Raw genomic sequence first — 20,586 nt, 5'->3', positions numbered from 1 at the left:
GACTATTAACTATGAGTTTTGCCTCAATAAACTCCTCATTACTGGTTATTAATAGTTAGTGAGGGAGTTGTTAAGTGTAGGTGTTGGTGATTAAGGGAATATAGTCATGCAGAATAAGGCATTAATATGCATTTTTTGCATGCACTTAATTGCCTTTAATATGGAAGCTTGTTTCCATAAAATGTTAATTGTGACTTTTTATCTCACAGTTTTTACTTTATTTTTTGCAATTCTGACTTGTATTCTCTCAGTTCTGACTAATTCCAAGTTTATTTCTCGCAATTTCCGAGTTTTTTTCCTTGCACTCCAAGTTTTTTTTCTTCTTGCAAATCTTTTATTTCTCGCAATTCCAATTTTTTCTCGTAATTCCGAGTTGGTTTCTTATTCCGAGTTTGCATCACACGATTCCAAGTTTATTTCTCACTATTCCACATTTTTTCCTTACAATTCTGAGTTTATTTCTCGCTATTCCACATTTTTTCCTTACAATTCTGAGTTTATTTCTCGCTATTCCACATTTTTTCCTTGCAATTCTGAGTTTATTTCTCGCTATTCCACGTTTTTTCCTTGCAATTCTGAGTTTATTTCTCGCTATTCCACATTTTTTCCTTGCAATTCTGAGTTTATTTCTCGCTATTCCACATTTTTTCCTTGCAATTCTGAGTTTATTTCTCGCTATTCCACATTTTTTCCTTGCAATTCTGAGTTTATTTCTCGCTATTCCACATTTTTTCCTTGCAATTCTGAGTTAAGTTCTTGCAATTGTGAGTTTCCAAGGTGTTTTTCTTGCAAATCTTTTATTTCTCGCAATTCCAAGTTTTTCTTGCAATACCGAGTTTGCATCACACGATTCCGAGTTTATTTCTCACTATCCGAGTTTATTTCTCAAAATTCCGAGTTCATTTCATGCAATTCCGAGTTCATTTCTTGCTATCCCGAGTGTATTTCATGCAATCCCAAGTTAATTTCATGCAATTCCGAGTTTATTTCATGCAATTCCGAGTTTATTTCTCACAATTCCGAGTTCATTTCTCACAATCCCAAATTCAATTAATGCTATCCCAAGTTCATTTCATGCAATTCCGAGTTTATTTCTTGCAATCCCAAGTTTATTTCATGCAATTCCGAGTTTATTTCTTGCAATCCCAAGTTTATTTCATGCAATTCCGAGTTTATTTCATGCAATTCCGAGTTTATTTCTCACAATTCCGAGTTCATTTCTCACAATCCCAAATTCAATTAATGCTATCCCAAGTTCATTTCATGCAATTCCGAGTTTATTTCTTGCAATCCCAAGTTTATTTCATGCAATTCCGAGTTTATTTCTCACAATCCAAAATACAATTCATGCAATCCCAAGTTCATTTCATGCAATTGCGAGTTTATTTCTTGCAATTCCAAGTAAATTTCATGCAATCCCGAGTAAATTTCATGCAATCCTGAGTTTATTTCTCACAATCCCAAATACAATTCATGCAATCCCAAGTTCATTTCATGCAATTCCGAGTTCATTTCTCACAATTTCAAATTATATATATAAATAAGATGTATCAAGCTATTTTGATTTTCATATCTTTCAGTTCCGAGAATAAAGTCACAATCGCAAGAAATAAGACGTACAGCAACTTCTAGAAAAACGTAATTATGAGATAAAAATTTGCAATTGCTGTACCTTTTTAATTTTTTTTATCTCATGGCAGAAGCAATCTTCCATAATTGAGTCTAAATGAGCATTTCAACAGAAATCTCGATGTCCAGTAAATATATCTGACTCAAGCTCTGCAGTTTCTCAACTCTAATAAAGGATGTGACTTGTTCAATAATATTGACTTCTTGATTTCTTGCACAATTTGAGTAAACATGGCCAAAATGGGCGTTCCCAAGCGGCCTAATGTTGTATATTGACATGCATTTTTTTTGCTGAATATAGCGTTATAATATCTGCACAGCCAAGTTTATTTTTCAAGTTTATTTCTCATAATTCAGAGTTTATTTTTCAAGATTATTTCTCATAATTCCGAATTTATTTTTCAAAATTATTTCTCATAATTCCGAGTTTATTTTTCAAGTTTATTTCTCATAATTCAGAGTTTATTTTTCAAGTTTATTTCTCATAATTCCGAGCTTATTTTTCAAGTTTATTTCTCATAATTCAGAGTTTATTTTCAAGTTTATTTCTCATAATTCAGAGTTTATTTTTCAAGTTTATTTCTCATAATTCCGAGTTTATTTTTCAAGTTTATTTCTCATAATTCAGAGTTTATTTTTCACGTTTATTTCTCATAATTCAGAGTTTATTTTCAAGTTTATTTCTCATAATTCAGAGTTTATTTTTCAAGTTTATTTCTCATAATTCAGAGTTTATTTCACAATTTGAGTAAACATGGCCAAAATGGGCGTTCCCAAGCGGCCTAATGTTGTATATTGACATGAATTTTTTTGCTGAATATAGCGTTATAATATCTGCTCAGCCCTCAGGTCATGGTTTTCCTCATAGAGTTATCAGCAGTGTGTTCTGCAGTATCTGCTCCATCATGGCATGTTCAGATGCGGCTCTCTCAGTGTGATCATGTCCAGACGTGTTGAACTGAAGGCAGTGTAGGTGTAGATCATGTGTTGAACTGAAGGCAGTGTAGGTGTAGATCATGAGTTGAACTGAAGGCAGTGTAGGTGTAGATCATGTGTTGAACTGAAGGCAGTGTAGGTGTAGATCATGTGTTGAACTGAAGGCAGTGTAGGTGTAGATCATGAGTTGAACTGAAGGCAGTGTAGGTGTAGATCATGTGTTGAACTGAAGGCAGTGTAGGTGTAGATCATGTGTTGAACTGAAGGCAGTGTAGGTGTAGATCATGAGTTGAACTGAAGGCAGTGTAGGTGTAGATCATGTGTTGAACTGAAGGCAGTGTAGGTGTAGATCATGTGTTGAACTGAAGGCAGTGTAGGTGTAGATCATGTGTTGAACTGAAGGCAGTGTAGGTGTAGATCATGTGTTGAACTGAAGGCAGTGTAGGTGTAGATCATGAGTTGAACTGAAGGCAGTGTAGGTGTAGATCATGTGTTGAACTGAAGGCAGTGTAGGTGTAGATCATGTGTTGAACTGAAGGCAGTGTAGGTGTAGATCATGAGTTGAACTGAAGGCAGTGTAGGTGTAGATCATGAGTTGAACTGAAGGCAGTGTAGGTGTAGATCATGAGTTGAACTGAAGGCAGTGTAGGTGTAGATCATGTGTTGAACTGAAGGCAGTGTAGGTGTAGATCATGAGTTGAACTGAAGGCAGTGTAGGTGTAGATCATGAGTTGAACTGAAGGCAGTGTAGGTGTAGATCGTGTGTTGAACTGAAGGCAGTGTAGGTGTAGATCATGTGTTGAACTGAAGGCAGTGTAGGTGTAGATCGTGTGTTGAACTGAAGGCAGTGTAGGTGTAGATCATGTGTTGAACTGAAGGCAGTGTAGGTGTAGATCGTGTGTTGAACTGAAGGCAGTGTAGGTGTAGATCATGAGTTGAACTGAAGGCAGTGTAGGTGTAGATCATGAGTTGAACTGAAGGCAGTGTAGGTGTAGATCATGTGTTGAACTGAAGGCAGTGTAGGTGTAGATCATGAGTTGAACTGAAGGCAGTGTAGGTGTAGATCATGAGTTGAACTGAAGGCAGTGTAGGTGTAGATCATGTGTTGAACTGAAGGCAGTGTAGGTGTAGATCATGTGTTGAACTGAAGGCAGTGTAGGTGTAGATCATGAGTTGAACTGAAGGCAGTGTAGGTGTAGATCATGTGTTGAACTGAAGGCAGTGTAGGTGTAGATCATGTGTTGAACTGAAGGCAGTGTAGGTGTAGATCATGTGTTGAACTGAAGGCAGTGTAGGTGTAGATCATGTGTTGAACTGAAGGCAGTGTAGGTGTAGATCATGAGTTGAACTGAAGGCAGTGTAGGTGTAGATCATGTGTTGAACTGAAGGCAGTGTAGGTGTAGATCATGTGTTGAACTGAAGGCAGTGTAGGTGTAGATCATGTGTTGAACTGAAGGCAGTGTAGGTGTAGATCATGTGTTGAACTGAAGGCAGTGTAGGTGTAGATCATGTGTTGAACTGAAGGCAGTGTAGGTGTAGATCATGTGTTGAACTGAAGGCAGTGTAGGTGTAGATCATGAGTTGAACTGAAGGCAGTATAGGTGTAGATCATGAGTTGAACTGAAGGCAGTGTAGGTGTAGATCATGTGTTGAACTGAAGGCAGTGTAGGTGTAGATCATGTGTTGAACTGAAGGCAGTGTAGGTGTAGATCATGAGTTGAACTGAAGGCAGTGTAGGTGTAGATCATGAGTTGAACTGAAGGCAGTGTAGGTGTAGATCATGAGTTGAACTGAAGGCAGTGTAGGTGTAGATCATGTGTTGAACTGAAGGCAGTGTAGGTGTAGATCATGTGTTGAACTGAAGGCAGTGTAGGTGTAGATCATGAGTTGAACTGAAGGCAGTGTAGGTGTAGATCATGAGTTGAACTGAAGGCAGTGTAGGTGTAGATCATGTGTTGAACTGAAGGCAGTGTAGGTGTAGATCATGTGTTGAACTGAAGGCAGTGTAGGTGTAGATCATGTGTTGAACTGAAGGCAGTGTAGGTGTAGATCATGTGTTGAACTGAAGGCAGTGTAGGTGTAGATCATGTGTTGAACTGAAGGCAGTGTAGGTGTAGATCATGTGTTGAACTGAAGGCAGTGTAGGTGTAGATCATGTGTTGAACTGAAGGCAGTGTAGGTGTAGATCATGTGTTGAACTGAAGGCAGTGTAGGTGTAGATCATGTGTTGAACTGAAGGCAGTGTAGGTGTAGATCATGAGTTGAACTGAAGGCAGTATAGGTGTAGATCATGAGTTGAACTGAAGGCAGTGTAGGTGTAGATCATGTGTTGAACTGAAGGCAGTGTAGGTGTAGATCATGTGTTGAACTGAAGGCAGTGTAGGTGTAGATCATGAGTTGAACTGAAGGCAGTGTAGGTGTAGATCATGTGTTGAACTGAAGGCAGTGTAGGTGTAGATCATGTGTTGAACTGAAGGCAGTGTAGGTGTAGATCATGTGTTGAACTGAAGGCAGTGTAGGTGTAGATCATGTGTTGAACTGAAGGCAGTGTAGGTGTAGATCATGAGTTGAACTGAAGGCAGTGTAGGTGTAGATCATGAGTTGAACTGAAGGCAGTGTAGGTGTAGATCATGTGTTGAACTGAAGGCAGTGTAGGTGTAGATCATGAGTTGAACTGAAGGCAGTGTAGGTGTAGATCATGTGTTGAACTGAAGGCAGTGTAGGTGTAGATCATGAGTTGAACTGAAGGCAGTGTAGGTGTAGATCATGTGTTGAACTGAAGGCAGTGTAGGTGTAGATCATGAGTTGAACTGAAGGCAGTGTAGGTGTAGATCATGAGTTGAACTGAAGGCAGTGTAGGTGTAGATCATGTGTTGAACTGAAGGCAGTGTAGGTGTAGATCATGAGTTGAACTGAAGGCAGTGTAGGTGTAGATCATGTGTTGAACTGAAGGCAGTGTAGGTGTAGATCATGTGTTGAACTGAAGGCAGTGTAGGTGTAGATCATGTGTTGAACTGAAGGCAGTGTAGGTGTAGATCATGAGTTGAACTGAAGGCAGTGTAGGTGTAGATCATGAGTTGAACTGAAGGCACTGTAGGTGTAGATCATGAGTTGAACTGAAGGCAGTGTAGGTGTAGATCATGAGTTGAACTGAAGGCAGTGTAGGTGTAGATCATGTGTTGAACTGAAGGCAGTGTAGGTGTAGATCATGAGTTGAACTGAAGGCAGTGTAGGTGTAGATCATGAGTTGAACTGAAGGCAGTGTAGGTGTAGATCATGTGTTGAACTGAAGGCAGTGTAGGTGTAGATCATGTGTTGAACTGAAGGCAGTGTAGGTGTAGATCATGAGTTGAACTGAAGGCAGTGTAGGTGTAGATCATGTGTTGAACTGAAGGCAGTGTAGGTGTAGATCATGAGTTGAACTGAAGGCAGTGTAGGTGTAGATCATGTGTTGAACTGAAGGCAGTGTAGGTGTAGATCATGAGTTGAACTGAAGGCAGTGTAGGTGTAGATCATGAGTTGAACTGAAGGCAGTGTAGGTGTAGATCATGTGTTGAACTGAAGGCAGTGTAGGTGTAGATCATGTGTTGAACTGAAGGCAGTGTAGGTGTAGATCATGAGTTGAACTTAAGGCAGTGTAGGTGTAGATCATGTGTTGAACTGAAGGCAGTGTAGGTGTAGATCATGAGTTGAACTGAAGGCAGTGTAGGTGTAGATCATGTGTTGAACTGAAGGCAGTGTAGGTGTAGATCATGAGTTGAACTGAAGGCAGTGTAGGTGTAGATCATGAGTTGAACTGAAGGCAGTGTAGGTGTAGATCATGAGTTGAACTGAAGGCAGTGTAGGTGTAGATCATGAGTTGAACTGAAGGCAGTGTAGGTGTAGATCATGTGTTGAACTGAAGGCAGTGTAGGTGTAGATCATGAGTTGAACTGAAGGCAGTGTAGGTGTAGATCATGTGTTGAACTGAAGGCAGTGTAGGTGTAGATCATGAGTTGAACTGAAGGCAGTGTAGGTGTAGATCATGTGTTGAACTGAAGGCAGTGTAGGTGTAGATCATGAGTTGAACTGAAGGCAGTGTAGGTGTAGATCATGTGTTGAACTGAAGGCAGTGTAGGTGTAGATCATGTGTTGAACTGAAGGCAGTGTAGGTGTAGATCATGTGTTGAACTGAAGGCAGTGTAGGTGTAGATCATGTGTTGAACTGAAGGCAGTGTAGGTGTAGATCATGTGTTGAACTGAAGGCAGTGTAGGTGTAGATCATGTGTTGAACTGAAGGCAGTGTAGGTGTAGATCATGTGTTGAACTGAAGGCAGTGTAGGTGTAGATCATGTGTTGAACTGAAGGCAGTGTAGGTGTAGATCATGAGTTGAACTGAAGGCAGTATAGGTGTAGATCATGAGTTGAACTGAAGGCAGTGTAGGTGTAGATCATGTGTTGAACTGAAGGCAGTGTAGGTGTAGATCATGTGTTGAACTGAAGGCAGTGTAGGTGTAGATCATGAGTTGAACTGAAGGCAGTGTAGGTGTAGATCATGAGTTGAACTGAAGGCAGTGTAGGTGTAGATCATGAGTTGAACTGAAGGCAGTGTAGGTGTAGATCATGTGTTGAACTGAAGGCAGTGTAGGTGTAGATCATGTGTTGAACTGAAGGCAGTGTAGGTGTAGATCATGAGTTGAACTGAAGGCAGTGTAGGTGTAGATCATGAGTTGAACTGAAGGCAGTGTAGGTGTAGATCATGTGTTGAACTGAAGGCAGTGTAGGTGTAGATCATGTGTTGAACTGAAGGCAGTGTAGGTGTAGATCATGTGTTGAACTGAAGGCAGTGTAGGTGTAGATCATGTGTTGAACTGAAGGCAGTGTAGGTGTAGATCATGTGTTGAACTGAAGGCAGTGTAGGTGTAGATCATGTGTTGAACTGAAGGCAGTGTAGGTGTAGATCATGTGTTGAACTGAAGGCAGTGTAGGTGTAGATCATGTGTTGAACTGAAGGCAGTGTAGGTGTAGATCATGAGTTGAACTGAAGGCAGTGTAGGTGTAGATCATGAGTTGAACTGAAGGCAGTGTAGGTGTAGATCATGTGTTGAACTGAAGGCAGTGTAGGTGTAGATCATGTGTTGAACTGAAGGCAGTGTAGGTGTAGATCATGAGTTGAACTGAAGGCAGTGTAGGTGTAGATCATGTGTTGAACTGAAGGCAGTGTAGGTGTAGATCATGTGTTGAACTGAAGGCAGTGTAGGTGTAGATCATGAGTTGAACTGAAGGCAGTGTAGGTGTAGATCATGTGTTGAACTGAAGGCAGTGTAGGTGTAGATCATGAGTTGAACTGAAGGCAGTGTAGGTGTAGATCATGAGTTGAACTGAAGGCAGTGTAGGTGTAGATCATGAGTTGAACTGAAGGCAGTGTAGGTGTAGATCATGTGTTGAACTGAAGGCAGTGTAGGTGTAGATCATGTGTTGAACTGAAGGCAGTGTAGGTGTAGATCATGTGTTGAACTGAAGGCAGTGTAGGTGTAGATCATGAGTTGAACTGAAGGCAGTGTAGGTGTAGATCATGTGTTGAACTGAAGGCAGTGTAGGTGTAGATCATGTGTTGAACTGAAGGCAGTGTAGGTGTAGATCATGTGTTGAACTGAAGGCAGTGTAGGTGTAGATCATGTGTTGAACTGAAGGCAGTGTAGGTGTAGATCATGTGTTGAACTGAAGGCAGTGTAGGTGTAGATCATGTGTTGAACTGAAGGCAGTGTAGGTGTAGATCATGTGTTGAACTGAAGGCAGTGTAGGTGTAGATCATGAGTTGAACTGAAGGCAGTGTAGGTGTAGATCATGTGTTGAACTGAAGGCAGTGTAGGTGTAGATCATGAGTTGAACTGAAGGCAGTGTAGGTGTAGATCATGTGTTGAACTGAAGGCAGTGTAGGTGTAGATCATGAGTTGAACTGAAGGCAGTGTAGGTGTAGATCATGAGTTGAACTGAAGGCAGTGTAGGTGTAGATCATGAGTTGAACTGAAGGCAGTGTAGGTGTAGATCATGTGTTGAACTGAAGGCAGTGTAGGTGTAGATCATGTGTTGAACTGAAGGCAGTGTAGGTGTAGATCATGAGTTGAACTGAAGGCAGTGTAGGTGTAGATCATGAGTTGAACTGAAGGCAGTGTAGGTGTAGATCATGTGTTGAACTGAAGGCAGTGTAGGTGTAGATCATGAGTTGAACTGAAGGCAGTGTAGGTGTAGATCATGAGTTGAACTGAAGGCACTGTAGGTGTAGATCATGAGTTGAACTGAAGGCAGTGTAGGTGTAGATCATGAGTTGAACTGAAGGCAGTGTAGGTGTAGATCATGTGTTGAACTGAAGGCAGTGTAGGTGTAGATCATGTGTTGAACTGAAGGCAGTGTAGGTGTAGATCATGAGTTGAACTGAAGGCAGTGTAGGTGTAGATCATGAGTTGAACTGAAGGCAGTGTAGGTGTAGATCATGTGTTGAACTGAATGCAGTGTAGGTGTAGATCATGAGTTGAACTGAAGGCAGTGTAGGTGTAGATCATGAGTTGAACTGAAGGCACTGTAGGTGTAGATCATGAGTTGAACTGAAGGCAGTGTAGGTGTAGATCATGAGTTGAACTGAAGGCAGTGTAGGTGTAGATCATGTGTTGAACTGAAGGCAGTGTAGGTGTAGATCATGAGTTGAACTGAAGGCACTGTAGGTGTAGATCATGAGTTGAACTGAAGGCAGTGTAGGTGTAGATCATGTGTTGAACTGAAGGCAGTGTAGGTGTAGATCATGAGTTGAACTGAAGGCAGTGTAGGTGTAGATCATGAGTTGAACTGAAGGCAGTGTAGGTGTAGATCATGAGTTGAACTGAAGGCAGTGTAGGTGTAGATCATGAGTTGAACTGAAGGCAGTGTAGGTGTAGATCATGAGTTGAACTGAAGGCAGTGTAGGTGTAGATCATGTGTTGAACTGAAGGCAGTGTAGGTGTAGATCATGAGTTGAACTGAAGGCAGTGTAGGTGTAGATCATGAGTTGAACTGAAGGCAGTGTAGGTGTAGATCATGTGTTGAACTGAAGGCAGTGTAGGTGTAGATCATGTGTTGAACTGAAGGCAGTGTAGGTGTAGATCATGAGTTGAACTGAAGGCAGTGTAGGTGTAGATCATGTGTTGAACTGAAGGCAGTGTAGGTGTAGATCATGAGTTGAACTGAAGGCAGTGTAGGTGTAGATCATGAGTTGAACTGAAGGCAGTGTAGGTGTAGATCATGTGTTGAACTGAAGGCAGTGTAGGTGTAGATCATGTGTTGAACTGAAGGCAGTGTAGGTGTAGATCATGAGTTGAACTGAAGGCAGTGTAGGTGTAGATCATGTGTTGAACTGAAGGCAGTGTAGGTGTAGATCATGAGTTGAACTGAAGGCAGTGTAGGTGTAGATCATGTGTTGAACTGAAGGCAGTGTAGGTGTGGATCATGAGTTGAACTGAAGGCAGTGTAGGTGTAGATCATGAGTTGAACTGAAGGCAGTGTAGGTGTAGATCATGAGTTGAACTGAAGGCAGTGTAGGTGTAGATCATGAGTTGAACTGAAGGCAGTGTAGGTGTAGATCATGTGTTGAACTGAAGGCAGTGTAGGTGTAGATCATGTGTTGAACTGAAGGCAGTGTAGGTGTAGATCATGTGTTGAACTGAAGGCAGTGTAGGTGTAGATCATGAGTTGAACTGAAGGCAGTGTAGGTGTAGATCATGTGTTGAACTGAAGGCAGTGTAGGTGTAGATCATGTGTTGAACTGAAGGCAGTGTAGGTGTAGATCGTGTTGAACTGAAGGCAGTGTAGGTGTAGATCATGTGTTGAACTGAAGGCAGTGTAGGTGTAGATCATGAGTTGAACTGAAGGCAGTGTAGGTGTAGATCATGTGTTGAACTGAAGGCAGTGTAGGTGTAGATCATGTGTTGAACTGAAGGCAGTGTAGGTGTAGATCATGTGTTGAACTGAAGGCAGTGTAGGTGTAGATCGTGTTGAACTGAAGGCAGTGTAGGTGTAGATCATGTGTTGAACTGAAGGCAGTGTAGGTGTAGATCATGAGTTGAACTGAAGGCAGTGTAGGTGTAGATCATGTGTTGAACTGAAGGCAGTGTAGGTGTAGATCATGTGTTGAACTGAAGGCAGTGTAGGTGTAGATCATGAGTTGAACTGAAGGCAGTGTAGGTGTAGATCATGAGTTGAACTGAAGGCAGTGTAGGTGTAGATCATGAGTTGAACTGAAGGCAGTGTAGGTGTAGATCATGAGTTGAACTGAAGGCAGTGTAGGTGTAGATCATGTGTTGAACTGAAGGCAGTGTAGGTGTAGATCATGAGTTGAACTGAAGGCAGTGTAGGTGTAGATCATGAGTTGAACTGAAGGCAGTGTAGGTGTAGATCATGTGTTGAACTGAAGGCAGTGTAGGTGTAGATCATGTGTTGAACTGAAGGCAGTGTAGGTGTAGATCATGTGTTGAACTGAAGGCAGTGTAGGTCTAGATCATGTGTTGAACTGAAGGCAGTGTAGGTGTAGATCATGAGTTGAACTGAAGGCAGTGTAGGTGTAGATCATGTGTTGAACTGAAGGCAGTGTAGGTGTAGATCATGAGTTGAACTGAAGGCAGTGTAGGTGTAGATCATGAGTTGAACTGAAGGCAGTGTAGGTGTAGATCATGTGTTGCTCCACACCCGCTGAATAAACACCGTCTGATGGAGGATGTAGTGTGGATGGAGGATGTAGTGTGGGTGGAGGATGTAGTGTGGGTGGAGGATGTAGTGTGGATGTAGTGTGGGTGGAGGATGTAGTGTGGGTGGAGGATGTAGTGTGGATGGAGGATGTAGTGTGGATGGAGGATGTAGTGTGGGTGGAGGATGTAGTGTGGATGTAGTGTGGGTGGAGGATGTAGTGTGGATGGAGGATGTAGTGTGGATGGAGGATGTAGTGTGGATGGAGGATGTAGTGTGGATGGAGGATGTAGTGTGGGTGGAGGATGTAGTGTGGATGGAGGATGTAGTGTGGGTGGAGGATGTAGTGTGGATGGAGGATGTAGTGTGGATGTAGTCTGGATGGAGGATGTAGTGTGGATGGAGGATGTAGTGTGGATGGAGGATGTAGTGTGGGTGGAGGATGTAGTGTGGATGGAGGATGTAGTTCGGATGGAGGATGTAGTGTGGATGGAGGATGTAGTGTGGATGGAGGATGTAGTGTGGATGTAGTGTGGGTGGAGGATGTAGTGTGGGTGGAGGATGGTGTGTGGGTGGAGGATGTAGTGTGGGTGGAGGATGTAGTGTGGATGTAGTGTGGGTGGAGGATGTAGTGTGGATGTAGTGTGGGTGGAGGATGTAGTGTGGGTGGAGGATGTAGTGTGGATGTAGTGTGGGTGGAGGATGTAGTGTGGGTGGAGGATGTAGTGTGGATGGAGGATGTAGTGTGGGTGGAGGATGTAATGTGGGTGGAGGATGTAGTGTGGATGGAGGATGTAGTGTGGGTGGAGGATGTAGTGTGGGTGGAGGATGTAGTGTGGATGTAGTGTGGGTGGAGGATGTAGTGTGGGTGGAGGATGTAGTGTGGATGGAGGATGTAGTGTGGGTGGAGGATGTAGTGTGGATGGAGGATGTAGTGTGGATGGAGGATGTAGTGTGGGTGGAGGATGTAGTGTGGATGGAGGATGTAGTGTGGATGGAGGATGTAGTGTGGATGGAGGATGTAGTGTGGGTGGAGGATGTAGTGTGGGTGGAGGATGTAGTGTGGATGGAGGATGTAGTGTGGATGGAGGATGTAGTGTGGGTGGAGGATGTAGTGTGGGTGGAGGATGTAGTGTGAATAGAGGATGTAGTGTGAATAGAGGATGTAGTGTGAATAGAGGATGTAGTGTGGATGGAGGATGTAGTGTGGGTGGAGGATGTAGTGTGGGTGGAGGATGTAGTGTGGGTGGAGGATGTAGTGTGGGTGGAGGATGTAGTGTGGATGGAGGATGTAGTGTGGGTGGAGGATGTAGTGTGGATGGAGGATGTAGTGTGGGTGGAGGATGTAGTGTGGATGGAGGATGTAGTGTGGATGGAGGATGTAGTGTGGGTGGAGGATGTAGTGTGGGTGGAGGATGTAGTGTGAATAGAGGATGTAGTGTGAATAGAGGATGTAGTGTGGATGGAGGATGTAGTGTGGGTGGAGGATGTAGTGTGGATGGAGGATGTAGTGTGGATGGAGGATGTAGTGTGGGTGGAGGATGTAGTGTGGATGGAGGATGTAGTGTGGATGGAGGATGTAGTGTGGGTGGAGGATGTAGTGTGGATGGAGGATGTAGTGTGGATGGAGGATGTAGTGTGGGTGGAGGATGTAGTGTGGATGGAGGATGTAGTGTGGATGGAGGATGTAGTGTGGATGGAGGATGTAGTGTGGGTGGAGGATGTAGTGTGGGTGGAGGATGTAGTGTGGGTGGAGGATGTAGTGTGGGTGGAGGATGTAGTGTGGATGGAGGATGTAGTGTGGATGGAGGATGTAGTGTGGGTGGAGGATGTAGTGTGGATGGAGGATGTAGTGTGGATGGAGGATGTAGTGTGGGTGGAGGATGTAGTGTGGGTGGAGGATGTAGTGTGAATAGAGGATGTAGTGTGAATAGAGGATGTAGTGTGAATAGAGGATGTAGTGTGGATGGAGGATGTAGTGTGGGTGGAGGATGTAGTGTGGGTGGAGGATGTAGTGTGGGTGGAGGATGTAGTGTGGGTGGAGGATGTAGTGTGGATGGAGGATGTAGTGTGGGTGGAGGATGTAGTGTGGATGGAGGATGTAGTGTGGGTGGAGGATGTAGTGTGGATGGAGGATGTAGTGTGGATGGAGGATGTAGTGTGGGTGGAGGATGTAGTGTGGGTGGAGGATGTAGTGTGAATAGAGGATGTAGTGTGAATAGAGGATGTAGTGTGGATGGAGGATGTAGTGTGGGTGGAGGATGTAGTGTGGATGGAGGATGTAGTGTGGATGGAGGATGTAGTGTGGGTGGAGGATGTAGTGTGGGTGGAGGATGTAGTGTGGGTGGAGGATGTAGTGTGAATAGAGGATGTAGTGTGGATGGAGGATGTAGTGTGGGTGGAGGATGTAGTGTGGATGGAGGATGTAGTGTGGATGGAGGATGTAGTGTGGGTGGAGGATGTAGTGTGGATGGAGGATGTAGTGTGGGTGGAGGATGTAGTGTGGATGGAGGATGTAGTGTGGGTGGAGGATGTAGTGTGGGTGGAGGATGTAGTGTGGATGGAGGATGTAGTGTGGGTGGAGGATGTAGTGTGGGTGGAGGATGTAGTGTGGGTGGAGGATGTAGTGTGGATGGAGGATGTAGTGTGGGTGGAGGATGTAGTGTGGGTGGAGGATGTAGTGTGGATGGAGGATGTAGTGTGGATGGAGGATGTAGTGTGGGTGGAGGATGTAGTGTGGATGGAGGATGTAGTGTGGGTGGAGGATGTAGTGTGGGTGGAGGATGTAGTGTGGGTGGAGGATGTAGTGTGGGTGGAGGATGTAGTGTGGATGGAGGATGTAGTGTGGGTGGAGGATGTAGTGTGGATGGAGGATGTAGTGTGGGTGGAGGATGTAGTGTGGGTGGAGGATGTAGTGTGGGTGGAGGATGTAGTGTGGGTGGAGGATGTAGTGTGGATGGAGGATGTAGTGTGGATGGAGGATGTAGTGTGGGTGGAGGATGTAGTGTGGGTGGAGGATGTAGTGTGGGTGGAGGATGTAGTGTGGATGGAGGATGTAGTGTGGGTGGAGGATGTAGTGTGGATGGAGGATGTAGTGTGGGTGGAGGATGTAGTGTGGATGGAGGATGTAGTGTGGGTGGAGGATGTAGTGTGGGTGGAGGATGTAGTGTGGGTGGAGGATGTAGTGTGGGTGGAGGATGTAGTGTTTATTTCCGAGTTTATTTTTCAAGTTTATTTCTCATAAACCCGAGTTTATTTTTCAAGTTTATTTCTTGCAATTTCAACTTTATTTTCTCACAAATATTTCCTGCTAAATGAAAAAAAAATTATATTTAAAGATAATAAGAAAAATTTGGACATCTTCACCCTGTTCAAAAGTATTCACCCCCGGCTCTGAATGCGTTGTTTCCTTCTGGAGCGTCAGTGAATGTTTGAAGCTTTTTTAATAGTTGTGTTTGAGTCCCACAATTCTCCTCAGATCTCAGAATCACACAGTCACTGCACACACACACACACACACACACACACACACACACACACACACACACACACACACACACACACACACACACACACACACACACACACACACACACACACACACACAGCCGTGGATCATCAGGGAACGACACACAGGATTAAGAATCAAGGGTGTGTAAACTTTTGCACAGGGTCATTTTAATAAATTCAGCTGTTATTTTGTCTTGTGGACTATATGTAAACATCATTAATGTCAAATATCTTATTCAGGACAGCACTAAATAAAAAATATTTTGAATGATCCCTCTTATTTAGTTAAAATTATTGACACTGTGACAGATTCTGAAAGCGGTTCACACACTTTCAAGCTGAATGAACAGACGTTTATTCTGGCCATCATTTCATCTCCATAACATTAAACCAGTGAGTGGACAGTTCTGAGTTAGTGTAAGGAAGTGGATTGTCATGCGTTCGTGATGCTTTATCTGGATATTTTGCGTGTTTATTGCCCACTGTTTAATGTTCTCTAGTGGGCAAATATTGATTGACAGCTCACACGAGAGTCATAAATGTAAATCCAGTGGCTTGTGTTTGTGCAGGTTGAGTTCGGATCATGTGAGCTGAAGGAGGATGTTTGCACGATTATACGAGACTTTTACTTGATAAAAGAGTCTGAACTATCCATCAGAGACAGAAGGACTCAACATAACACAGGGTTTTATAGGGTTAATACAGGCTTGGGAAATCCAATATGGCCTGAATCAGGGCATTGGCTGACCTCGATATATCCTGCTGGAATATTGAGCCGTTTGGTTCCCATGCATTAAAGAGTGTGTGTGTGTGTGTGTGTGTGTGTAACAGGACGCTCGCGGTGTCAGGTTTGAGAGTGTTGGAGGGGGCGTGTCCTCAGGTGTTTGATTGACAGGCCGTGTCACAACAGTCCCCGCCCCTTTCTGAGTCTCTCCTCAGTGGGATATGCAGAGCTGTGAGAGTGTTGGAGGGGGCGTGTCCTCAGGTGTTTGATTGACAGGCCGTGTCACACCAGTCCCCGCCCCTTTCTGAGTCTCTCTGTGAGAGCTTCTCTTGTTCCCGCAGGCTTTCGGGATGTTCCTGAGGAAGAAGAAGAAGAGGAGGCTGGAGATCTCCACACCCAAGAACTTCCAGCACCGGGTGCACACGTCCTTCGACCCGGTTCAGGGCTGTTTCGTGGGCCTGCCGCCCCAATGGCAGAGCCTCATAGACACACTGAAGAGACCCAGACCTGTGGTGGACCCGTCCAGAATCACACACGTGCATCTCAAGCCAAACAAGGTACAATTACTGATATTTGCTTATATACGATTGGCATTTATGCATATAATTAGCACGATAAACTAAAAGGTAATATGGATCATACATGCAGCAATTAAAGATTAATATACATGTATATACAGTTAATGCTAAAGGATTTTTTTTGCATTAAATTTATGACAATTATGCAAAAATATCAGGCAAAAATTATACAGTTAATATTACAGTAACCCATTTCTATTTTTAACATTATTTATGACAATTAGGCCAAAAATGCACAATGCTTAAAGAAAATATGTATTTTTTGCATTATTTTATGACAATTAAGCAAAAAATTCATACAATTATACAGTTAATAATATTTTAGGTCAACTAAAAAGTAGTATGAATCATACATACAGCATTTATAATATATTTGTATATACAATTAATGCTTAAAGATCATTTTTGTTTTGCATTAAGCTAAAATATCAGGCAAAAAAAATATACAGCTGATATTATTTTGCATAACATTTCACTGCATTGATATTACAGTAACCCATTTCTATTTTTAACATTATTTCTTTATTTATTTATTTATGACAATTAAGCAAAAATACACATATTGCTTAAAGAAAATTAAATATATTTTAGCATTATTTGTAAGACTTAGTGACATTTTTATGACATTTTTGCAAAAATATCAGAAAAAAATGATCTAGTTGTTATTATTTTGCATAACATTTCACATAGATAAAGTAGTATGAATCATACAAACAGCATTTTTAATATATTTGTATATACAATTAATGCTTAAAGAACGTTATATATTTTTAGCATTATTTGCAAAACTTATTGACATTTTAATTAAGCAAACATTTCAGGCAAAAAACTTATACAGTTGATATTATTATGCATAACTTTTCACTTCATTGATATTACAGTTACCCATTTCTATTTTTAACATTATTTATTTATGACAATTAGGAAAAAATACACATATTGCTTAAAGAAAATTATATATATTTTAGCATTATTTGTAAAACATTTTTATGACAATTATGCAAACATATCTGGCAAAAAATATGCAATTGATATTATAGCGCATATCACTTCACTGTATAGATGTTTCATTATTGTAATTATTATATATAGTTACTAGGTATAATAATATCACACAATCTCACATGGCCAAATCATATTTCACTCCAAAATCAAAGGAAAAAATGAAATTATTGCTTTAGTGTTATTTGCAAAACTTAGCGACAATATTTAATGACTATTAGTCAAAAATTTCATGCAAAAAAATACATAGTTGACATTTTGCATCACATTTGACAGCATTGATATTTCATTAATATCATTTTATTTTGAACATTATTCTGCAGTTATTATAGACAGTTATTAGTTATTAGTAAATCTCACATGCACAAATCATATTTCACTCCAAAATGATTGCTTAAAGAAAATTATATATTTTTTTAGCATTATTTGCAAATCTTGGTGTCATTATTTTATGACAATTATGCAGAAATATCAGGCAAATTTTTTTATAGTTGATATATAAATCCAAAATTATTGCTTAAAGAAAATAGCATTTTTGTATTATCGGATGTTTTTAATGACAATTATGCAATATCAGGCAAAACAATGATATAGTAGGTATTATTTTGCATAGATGTTGCATTAATACCATTCTATTTTTAACATTTATTATGGGATTGCTGGAGAAAATGAGCGTGTCGTGTCACGAATTTCACTCCAAAATCGAAAGAAAAAAGGAAATTATTGATTTGAGTGAATTATTTACGTTTTTTTGCATTATTTGCAAAACTTGGCGACAATATTTTTTGACAATTAAGCAAAAATATCAGGCAAAAAAATATATATATATAGTTGATATTATTTTGCATAACATTTCACTGCATAGATATTACAGTAACCCATTTCTATTTTTAACATTACTGTTAACACACACACACACACACACACACACACACACACACACACACACACACACACACACACACACACACACACACACACAGTTATTATATACAGTTATTTGTTATTAGTAAATCTCACATGCCAAAATCATATTTCACTGCAATTTCACAAATAAAAATTGAAATTATTGCTTAAAGAAAATTATGTATATTTTTTAAGCAATATATGCAAATCTTAGTGACATTATTTTATGACAATTATGCAGAAATACCAGGCAAAAAAAATATAAAGTAGGTATTATTTTGCATAGATGTTGCGTTAATACCATTTTATTTTTAACATTTATTATGGAATTTTGACTCCAAAATCGACAGAAAAAAGGAAATTATTGATTTGAGTGAAGTATTTGTTTTTAGCATTATGTGCAAAACGTAGCGACAATATTTTATGACAATTAAGCAAAAATATCAGGCAAAAAAATACATATTGATATTATTTTGCATAACATTTCACTGCATAAATGTTACAGTAACCCATTTCTGTTTTTAACATTACAGTTAACACACTCACACACACACCTACACACACACACACACACACACACACACACGTACACACACACACACATATATAATTATTTATTTATTATGACAATAAGGCAAAAAATTAGTTAGACAATAGTTGACATTTTGCATAGCATTTGGCACCATTGAGATTTCATTAATACCATTTTATTTTGAACATTATTATACAGTTATTATATACAGTTATTAGTTATTAGTAAATCTCACATGCCAAAATCATATTTCACTGAAATTATTGCTTAAAGAAAATTATATATATATATTTAGCATTTTTTGCAAATCTTTGTGACATTATTTTATGACAATTAAGCAAAAATATTAGGCAAAAATACATATATATATAATTATTTATTTACTATGACAATTAGTCAAAAATATCAGGCAAAAAATGACATAGTTGACATTTTGCATAACATTAGAAAGCATTTATATTTCATTAATATCATTTTAATTTGAACGTTATTATGCATTTATTATAGACAGTTATTAGTTAGGTGAATATCACAAAATCTCACATGCGCAAATCACATTTCACTCCAATCAAAATCAAAAATGAAATTATTGCTTAGAGAAAATTATATATACTTTTATAAACTTTATTTTATGACAGCTAAGCAAAAAATATCAGGCAAAACATATATACCGTCTCTTGTTTTTGCAGTGAATATTTGCCTGAGACGTATTCTTCACTGTAATTTCTTTATAATAAGAGTTTTTCAACAGCAAATGGTCTTCCCTGAGAAAGTGTGTGTGTTAAACTGGTTCTGTCTCCGTGTTGGCTTTAGTTGATATCGCTCTTCCATTTCCCCAGAGTTCTCACGTATCAGCGACAGCATTCACATGTGACACGAAGCCTTTCTGTGGCTCATTATGACCTGATAAACCTGCTCCACGCGGCTTATATAAGCCGTAACTCCAGCAGATCATCTCAAGCGTCTGTGCGGAGAGTCAATCATACAAAGATATTACAGCAGCAGCATTTTCTGAAGGGAAAACGCCAATGAACACAGAGTTTATAGATTATAATTCTTTGTAAACTGCATGCATAAATATCTATCAGCTGTAATCTTCAGACATGAACTGTATTTGTGTTCACTGAGTGACGAAAGGCATGTTGTTCCGGCGGATAAAGTTTCCCGAACAGCTGTAATGTGAAGCACGACGTGTTCTGAGCCGGCGGAAATAAAGTCGTGTTGTGTAATGGAATCAAATCATCGCTCACGGGGAACGCTAATAAAACATTCCTTCAACGTTATAATGTTCTCAGCGTTCTCAACATCATCCAAGGAATGTTTTTATCTGGAATATTATAGTTGGATGTTTGCCCAACATTCTCGAGACGCCGTTAAACATGACAGAATTTATTATTTCTGTGAATACTATATTTTAGATTTATAATGTTTTTTATTCGTTTAGGGGGACTACATTATATATTAATGCTGTAGTTATAATCCATGTGTTGACTTTTTGAGCATCAATCCAACGTAAACTTTCATAAATCTATTAAATCTTTTAAAAAGACACTTGGGTGATTATTGCTGAAGTGGATAAAGTTTATTCCTCGGGTCATTTTGACCCAAAACTGAGTGCTCTGAGACCCTAGGACTTCCGTCGCTCTTAAACCACGAATACACACACACACACAAAAAATAGACTGGATTCGAGGAGTTTTGTGGCAGGAAAATAACATTTTTAATGTTGTACAATTCACAAATTATGAAACAATTTGAATTTGAGCCGTAAAGTAGCTCTATAATGTTGATTCAGTTCAGTTCAATAACAGTGTCAACGTTGCGAAGTTAATGAATTATGAAACAAATTTGATTCAGTTGATTCGTTATTCAACTCAATTCAGTTCGATAGCAGTGCAAAGTTCAATTATCAAACAAATTTGATTCAGTTGATTCGTTATTCAACTCAATTCAGTTCGATAGCAGCGCAAAGTTCAATTATCAAACAAATTGGATTCAGTTGATTCGTTATTCAACTCAATTCAGTTCGATAGCAGCGCAAAGTTCAATTATCAAACAAATTGGATTCGTTATTCAAC

General features: G+C 40.4%; 1 protein-coding gene across 2 annotated transcripts in view; it reads left to right on the top strand.

Annotated features, from left to right (window-relative positions):
- pak6b (p21 protein (Cdc42/Rac)-activated kinase 6b) overlaps positions 1–20,586 on the top strand; it is a 50,598-nt gene that overhangs the window by 4,447 nt on the left and 25,565 nt on the right. For both annotated transcript variants that reach the window (XM_079830340.1, XM_079830341.1), the window contains one exon: positions 15,832–16,047. In XM_079830340.1, coding sequence (XP_079686466.1) covers positions 15,841–16,047 — 207 coding nt within the window. In that variant the 5' untranslated portion in view covers positions 15,832–15,840. The remainder of the gene's footprint in view (positions 1–15,831; positions 16,048–20,586) is intronic.

Source organism: Gobio gobio (assembly GCF_949357685.1).
Source record: "Gobio gobio genome assembly, chromosome: 12".
Lineage (NCBI taxonomy): Eukaryota > Metazoa > Chordata > Actinopteri > Cypriniformes > Gobionidae > Gobio > Gobio gobio.
The sequence above is the reverse complement of the archived record's forward strand: the minus strand, read 5'-3'. Positions and strand labels throughout refer to the sequence as shown.